This window comes from Haliotis rufescens, unplaced genomic scaffold, assembly GCF_023055435.1.
Source record: "Haliotis rufescens isolate VD_foot unplaced genomic scaffold, xgHalRufe1.0.p SCAF_7, whole genome shotgun sequence".
In the NCBI taxonomy this organism is placed as follows: Eukaryota; Metazoa; Mollusca; class Gastropoda; order Lepetellida; family Haliotidae; genus Haliotis; species Haliotis rufescens.
This window is the reverse complement of record NW_025964361.1, coordinates 34,576,990-34,585,399: the sequence shown is the minus strand read 5'-3', so window position 1 is coordinate 34,585,399 and position 8,410 is coordinate 34,576,990. Positions and strand designations below refer to the sequence as shown.

The 8,410-nt window shown below is 37.5% G+C and overlaps 1 protein-coding gene across 1 annotated transcript; it reads left to right on the top strand.

Annotated features, from left to right (window-relative positions):
- The first annotated feature begins 84 nt into the window (after positions 1-84).
- LOC124117078 (ER membrane protein complex subunit 7-like) lies at positions 85-8,160 on the top strand. Its single transcript, XM_046478783.2, has 4 exons — positions 85-302; positions 1,412-1,670; positions 3,636-3,716; positions 4,421-8,160. Exons 1-4 carry the CDS (start codon positions 109-111, stop codon positions 4,556-4,558), a joined length of 672 nt encoding a protein of 223 aa, XP_046334739.1. The 5' UTR covers positions 85-108; the 3' UTR covers positions 4,559-8,160.
- Positions 8,161-8,410: the final 250 nt, after the last annotated feature.

Below are 8,410 nucleotides of genomic sequence, written 5' to 3'. Positions count from 1 at the left end.
ATAATGTGACTGACACTGACAAAATTGTATGGTTGGATGTATCTGTTTTAATTTATATAGATACTAAGCGACCGAGCCTTCCTCGCATCACTTCCGGTTAAATTCAACATGGATGGTTGGTGCAGTTTGGTCATTTTCAGCTATGTACTCTGTTTTGTACATTCCACAGATGTCGTGGAAACCAACAGCAGCTCCAATTTCAAAATAGAAGGAAGAGTAGAAATTTTGTCATCACACGATAAAAGTTGGATGTCTAACACCCGAATCCTGGTCGATGGGGACGATTACGTTGCATATCTGAGGTAGGCTGATTCAATGCAAATGGCTTCATTACATCTCTACAACCTTCTTGAGCCATAACTGACATATTCATTAGGTTTCTCGTTTGACTTTCGTCCCTGGCCACCTTTAACATGTTTAAGGTGATTCCTGATAAAAAAACATAAAGATTTCCTAATAATACTTTGAATTAATTCGTTAAAAGAAATAGTAAACCCATATCTCAACTCGGAACTGTGTCTACAGGTTCACTCCAGGTTTGTCTACGAATTCACCGTAAATTGTGTCTACGAGTTAGGGGTCTACGAATTCACCGTTTCCTGGGTAGGTTACCCCCAATATTCTTATCCCTTGGATCAATCAAGCACCCCTTTACGATCTTCAGGGTTTGGGCTTCACTTCCTGATCAATCACTCCTTTACAATCCTTTGGGTTAGACACCCCTTTATGATCCTTAGGGTGAGTGTGTTATGGGTTAACTACCTCATTTAACAAATCAATCCAATTTTAATCTAAAGAAACTCTGTAATTTTTTAGTTTCATAGTGCCCGTGGTAGGGTTTTGCCTGATAGGACTAACTCATAAGCCTAGCTCAGCTTCAAACTGGCAACATGAGTTCGATCCTCCACAAAGCGCTTATTGAAATCCAAAAAAGTGCACCTGGTAGAGTGCCCTTCTCCCCATTTTTGTGTCCATCATGCGTTGGCAATCATTAGCATGATTAGGTATTTTCAACTGTGAATCACGTTCACACAGTTAATTACATCACTTTTGTTGGTTCACTCTCTTGAAAATCAGGAACAAAGCCATAACATGTTAACACTCTGATTTATATGATTGTGTACATATTGACCATACTAATATGAAAGAACTGGGTGTTTTTTAACATCTTTTTATGAGTATTTATAAGTGCTTGTTCATATATTAGACTGATAATCAAGAAATTTAGGAATGTAGGATTCTAGGAATGCAATATCCTCATCAACAATGATCAATATCATTTGAAATACACCACGACAAACATGATATTGATTTATCATGTTAAAGGTACATAATATGTCAGTTAACAATTGTGAATAAACCATGTTTTTGAAACCAATGAATACTCATGTTTGCTATTCTTGTTCAACAGAAGTGATGGCTCTTTTGTTGTCAATGGTTTGCCCTCCGGTTCCTTCATTGTGGAAATAGCCAACCCCACATACCTGTTTGAAGCTGCCCGGGTAGACATCACATCCAAGGGAAAGATCCGGGCTCGGAAAGTTAACCACCTACAGCCCAACAATGTGAGGGCCATGCCCTACCCCCTGGAGTTCCGAGAGAGGGGCAAGGCCAACTACTTCCAGGCCAGAGAACAGTGGAGAGTGCAGGACTTCCTATTCCATCCAATGGTATGTTTTGTCACATTCACCACAATATTTCTTCTTGACAGTGGCATAGATTCATGAACTGGATCAGTGGACATGGCAGATGTATTTACATAACTGAAGAAATATTGTATAAATCATTTTTCACAAAATACAAATGCACATGCACAGTGTTAGGAATGAAGTGGTCCACAAGGGTTGCTGTTATCAATATTGTAGTATTTTTAGGGGGCACAGGTGGCCCAGTCGTCTAAGGCACCAGGATTCCCTGTGCAGAGTTGCGCCCTTGGGCATGCCAGAAACCTACCATTGCAGGTTCAAATCCCGGTTTGCCCCGATTATGTTTCTAGGTTTGTCAGCACCATACCCTTGCTCGAAGGTTTCACCGAAGTGGTAAACGTCTGAGACCTGCATCACTTCGGGCTTTCCTCCCACATTAAGCTGACTCGCCATGATATAACTGTAATACTGTTAAAAGCGACATTAAACCCAACTCACTCACTAGTATTTTTAACATGGGATGAAGACAAGAGTTGTGACTTTTGTTCCTAATATGGAAATCTGCTTTAGACTTTACATGATGAAAAGTGAAATAAGCTTTGGTATTGTATCTTCATTTTATGTTGAAGGGTTTCTGTCATTATAGCTTTATAATAGTTTTTTTTAACCTTTTCCAGTTTTAGCTTTTCACTATAAGATACAGTATATTGAGTGAGTGAGTTTAAATTTGAACAGTATTCCAGTAAAACCCACGTGCACGGGTATGGTGCTGACAAACCTAGAAACATAATTGGGTGAGAACTGAGATTCGAAGCCATGCTCATATGTTTTTAATGCGCCCAAGGGATGCAACTCTGCACAGCGAATTGTGGTGCTGAAAACTCTTCAGAATTGTAATTCATGTGACTTTTGTCCATGATAAAGTTTATCGTGCTTGATGGTATTTCGCATAAAAAGATGGAGAATGACATTAAAATACTGGGTGGAATGATGATGAAAGAATGGCAATTTTGAGTGAGTATGGTTTTACGCCGCTTTTAGCAATATTCCAGCAATATCACGGCGGGGGACACCAGAAATGGGCTTCACACATTGTACCCATGTCGGGAATCGAACCCGGGTCTTCGGCGTGACGAGCGAACGCTTTAACCACTAGGCTACCCGACCGCCCCTGGCAATTTTGAAGTTATATATTCATGATAGTTGGAATGATAGACCTTCTTGTCATGCTTATAGCATGTAAAGTTCATGCTATTTGTTTAAAAGGGCAATAGCCTACTTAAGCCTGGTAGGTGTATTCAAAACGTAACAACAGCATGCTCACTAGCTATGTTACATCATAACATGGTATAATTCATAGTTCTTAAATTATGGATTATTCTCTTATATTTCATTTTTAGGACTCATTACTTTAATGAGGTTTTATTCTGCGATCAACTGATGTAGAGTATTCACTAGTCCCTTCAACTACTATTTGCTAGCCTTTGGACTGGCAACTCTAATAATTACCAGTTCCCCCTACTTTTTGTCAGTTTCAACTTTCAACAAACTAAAAAACATATGAAAATTACCTGGTTTTAATTCTTTCAACATCTTGTTCAGTGCAGTGCCATCATCTCTGAAGTAACTTAGTTAGATCTACACATCATTCACAGAATGTTCAGTCACAATTTTCTCCTTTTTTTGAATATTTCGAGACTAAGTCACTACAAATGTTATTTCCTTGCATTAAAAATATACAAGGGGAAACCCTGATGGTAACAGACAAGCTGGCTTGGTTTGAAAAAATATACTTATATGAATATAGCTGAGGTTTTGTTCAACAACAAAGATTTATAAGGTAGTGTACTTTATTTGCCGGTCCACAGGGACTGGCAGTCACATGACTTACCGGCCCAAGCCTTATTTTACTGGTAAAAAACTGGTAATTACCGGTCAACGGAAACACTGCTGACTTACTGTTATGAGAGGTTACATGTTGTGTTGCAGGTTCTGACAATGGTGCTGCCCCTTGCTCTCATCATGGTGTTGCCCAAGATGCTGAATGCTGCTGACCCAGAGACACAGAAGGTAAAAATGGCATTGTACTTCAAACTCATACCGTGGGATTTCAGGTTAGAAATTGGATAAGACTGCTGTATTTAGGGCAGGCTTTTGAGATCATAAATAAGTGCATGAAGCAAATGGATGTGAGTTGTATTTCACTTTTTCAGTGATTTCATCACTATTTGTTGTGGTGGATTGTGATACCAGTGGTATCGTCAGTCTATATCATCATAGTATCATTTTGCAATGTCTCAGGTGATACTCAGCTCTGGTATTTCTATAAGTAACCCTTGATTGTTGTATTACCCTACTGATCAATCATTACTGGTTTGCATGGTATTTATGTCAAGTGGATCACAGGTTTCAGTGTGTCAGTTCACATTATGGAATGGTTTATACTCAAAGTGATGTGTTGTAATGCTTTGTTGTTTAACGCCATACTCAGCAATATTCCAGCTATGTTACGGCAGTCTGTTTATGATCGAGTCTGGACCAGACAATCCGGTGATTAACATCATGAGCATCAATCTACACAATTGGGATATGATGACATGCATCAGCCAAGTCAGCGAGCCTGACCATCCGATCTGTTAGTCGCCTTTTACGACAAGCACGGGTTGCTGAAGACCTATTCTTCCCCGGATCTTCACGAGTTTGTTGTAATATACCAACTCCTAACACCATCACCCTCTAGAATAAAACTGAACTGTGACATTTGTTCCCTGCAGGAGATGCAGACCCAGATGAGTGCCCTCAACTCCAAGCCGAACATGCCCGACATGTCCGAGATGTTCACAAACTTCTTTGGCGGCGGTGATGCAAAAAAGTCCATCAAATCCAAACAAAGTTCAAAGAGAAAATCTTGAGTTCAAGCCTCTGTTAGGCATCTTGTATCACTCATTTAGGCAGAGACAGAATTCTATGTGTTTTTTTTCAAAAGATTTTTATGTCACTTATTTATTGCAAAAAAGGGAAGTGTATCCCTTGCAACATCATTTTAGGATTTTGAATAAAGCTGTGCAATTGTTGATTGTTTATCCAAATTCATAATGTTCATGTTTCAGATATGTATCATTTGATTTATGGTGATGATATTTGTCCTGTTATATATAATATGGTAATATGGGTCCCTGGACAGATGGTACTATGAGAGATGATTATCTGTTTTATCCGCTTATCCTTCTGTACCATTAGTTAAGTGTACAATAACTAGTTAGCAAGATTGATCCTTAATGTGGTCATTAAAGTCAAACAGTAATGATGCTAAAATGACCTTATAAGGCTAAAGAAAATAAAAGAGTTGTTTTTTGGTTGTTCAAACTAGTATGTAACCATGTAAACAGCTGTGTACAATCAACCTGGGAAAGGGCCTCCCTACATAAATGTATTCCTTGATGAGTAAAATACTGAAATACAGTATTTGACTACAGTGGGACTTGGAATATTTAAGGATTTTTTTTTAAGATGCAAATATAAACAAAACGTCCGGCAAACTTTATGATGATGCAGGTGGTGCCTGAGAACCAAGACTATTAAGACAAAGTTTAAGAATTTTGTTCCACATTTATGTGTGTTCGAAATGAAGATTTACACTTACAATTGAACTGTGGACAATTTGATTTATGTTTAGGTGAACGTTGAAAGCTAGTTTTGTTTGATTTCCATCCCTGTCATAGCCAAGCTGGGAAGGCATGTTCAATGAGCTTCATCCATCTTTTTGTCATGTTTCGTTTGGGAATCATAACTAAGAAATAAATCCAACACTTCATGAAACTTAACAGACGTCATCCTGGAGCTAACTTGGTTTTAAACTTCTCAAATTTCATTATTATTTCAACAAAGCAGGGTAAGACTTATCCTTTATTGGATCTCTTAAAACCATGGAAAAACTCTTCTGTAAAACTATATTCACTAGCAGATCTTGTGGTACAATTTTGCTTTTAGAATTTGGTAATCTTTTAAAAATAAGTTCATATACAGCTATCAGGTATTAATAAAAGCCAGATTGTTTTGTTTACAGAACGTTTCAATTTCAGTAAGTTTGGACAAAATTTTAATAAGTACTAAAATTTGAAAAGATAGAAATATTTTCCAAAACCATGACTCCGCTCAAAAACAGTTGCGATGCATTCAATTATGTTAGAGTTTCTTGTGCATTTCTCATACCGATAACCAGCATGAACCAATACATACAATGGCTATTCCTAATAAGAAAGATTTGTGTGCATTTCGGTCAGTTGTATGTGTGTGTAATTCTGTCTGATCTTGTTTTTTTGGAGCAGAGTTAAAAAAAATAATTCTACAGTGATCATCTGCATAAAGATGTTTTGTATCACAAGGATTCTTCCCATCTGGGAATGAGGAATGTTTTGTTACAGGAGTGTACATTTATTGTACAGTATTTGACATAATAAGCGCCATGGGCACTCTCAAAATTAGAAATGGGTAGCTCTTATTGGAATATAATTTTGGTGAGAAAAAAAAGATTGTTGAAGTTGAAAGATTGTAAATTTCGTGGTTTATGATGACAGCCTGAAATGATACAAAAGAAAATTCTGTGCGTATTATACACGACAGATATATTTTCCAGAATATAATTGCCCATGATTAAGGGTGCATATAACACAGGAGTGTGTATTATACATGAATAAATACATCTTGAGTACATTGATCAATCGGAAGGGGTGCTAATTGGGATTGTTCACTAGCCAATATATCAGCAAATATCGCCATGGGCGCTTATTACGTCGAATACGGTATTTCTATTTATGAGTGGATGGCGAATGTTGAAGTAGTCGGTGTTGTATCCAGCACTTTCATTGTACATTCTGATCATTCTCTGTACTTGTCATCGTCACTACTTCATAGGTTTGTGCACTACGTTCATCCAGCCATGGATACCCCCTGAAGTGTTGAAGTGCCGTTTATAAGTCCAGCAATGAATAAAGCTATGTAGAACTCCTGAAGTCACAGCACAATTTTGTGTGAACCCCACTGTTGCCAGATATGGAAGCAATGTGCCGGGGAGATGGCTGCAAGACTCTTGCACACACATGCTTGATATACTGTTTGTGTGATGTAAACTGTGCTGTCTAGAGTCAGGCATTGGCTGGTTTCCCTCCTACTGGAACCATGGTTTGTTTTGTTGGTTGCGAATACAACGTCACTGTGAAGTGGTTGTATTCACAGAGGATGGAGGAACGTGTCTACAAACCCTTGAAGTCTTGACGATCCTTATTGGTAAAATCTGTGTGGTCTCACATTGAGACTGAATCTCTGGCAGTGGTTTAGGAAACATGATATAGCAAGGGACTATTAAGTGCAGAATAAATATTTCTTCTTTCTTCTTCAGATTGAATACTGCCATGTGTCAATACATTAACAATGATCTCACCATGGAATTTCTTTTGGTAGATTGGTTATGTTCGTCCTTGGTGAGAGCTTCTTCAAAGACACAGCTAGTTCCTCATATTTGCAATTTTTTTAAATGGAAGTATTTGATAATGTACAAGTTGTACTAGCATAGACAAGACAAAATATTTTGCTCCTGTAAAGTTCAAGATAGTAATCCAGAGTTATCCCCCTTGACTTGTGGATATTTTATTTCTGCTCAAGAGTGTAAGTTTTTGATTTGATGACAGGTTGCATTACTTTTTATTTCTGTCATCCTTTTCATATTGGTTTCAGAATTGAATAATTACAGTGATGTTAGACAATGACTATGAACACACTTTTCCCTAAGGGCATTGTGATGCTGGGATTCAGCAAAGGTGCTTTGAATGTACACATACATGGCACCTTGATTAACAGCATACCGGGGTAATACTTTGCCATGAAGACTTCACAAACTGTGTTTTAATATACTAGAATATGTATCCTAGATACAGGATTTATATAATGAATTATGTATAGTGTTGGTTGTTAAAATTCATATTAATCACACTTTCATGTATTGTTCATAATTCATTTTGTAGCTCAAATCGTCGCTGTTTGTATATTTTGTAATTCTTTTAACAGGTGCACTCAATATTAATCTCTAGATTTCTTTCTCTAATTTTACCATGATGACCATACACAATTCCCGATTTGGGGAGTGGAGTGGGTGGGGATTCGCAGGTCTGTTTTGAAACACACTAAACAATCATAAATTTGTAAGTCTGGAAGGTGATCAGGTATACTAAAGTAAGAGTATTACAACACCGTAACAAACTCGTTTATAAAACAAAAATTGCCCAATCACAGGCCACCCCTCCTTTTTAAAAAAAAGCTGTACCCTTGATGAAATCTCATGTATAGATTATGCATTTCCCTGTAATATTTCAATGAAACTATTGTGTTGTCATTATTTGCATGGAGTGTGTTGTGTGTATTGATGGATGTGTGAGGATAGTGTTTTACTTGTATTTCTCTGTACAATACTGTAATGTTTCTAAATCATGGCAATATTGTAAATAAACCATTTCTCTTAGTTCAGTATTATTTGTCTGTTATGATGGACGGGATCATAAAGTGATAATGGTGTTCCACAAACTTGTAGCTGGACAAAAATTTATGTGGCCAGAGATTTTAAGCAAAATTCATCTCATTGTGTTAAGTGTGCTGCATCCACATGAAACCTTTTCTTAAGTGTGCAAAATATGTCCGCCCTTTAAGAATTATTTTCGAAACATATTCCTGGGTGTAGAGACCATCCATATTATATTCTAGGGGGTGCCCCG

Bases quoted from the DNA above. Each gene is read 5' to 3' on its own strand.
- LOC124117078 (XM_046478783.2), top strand. From the start codon at position 109: ATGGATGGTTGGTGCAGTTTGGTCATTTTCAGCTATGTACTCTGTTTT. The intron at 303-1,411 runs GTAGGCTGATTC...CTTGTTCAACAG, and splicing joins GATTACGTTGCATATCTGAG to AAGTGATGGCTCTTTTGTTG. The intron at 3,717-4,420 runs GTAAAAATGGCA...TGTTCCCTGCAG, and splicing joins CTGACCCAGAGACACAGAAG to GAGATGCAGACCCAGATGAG.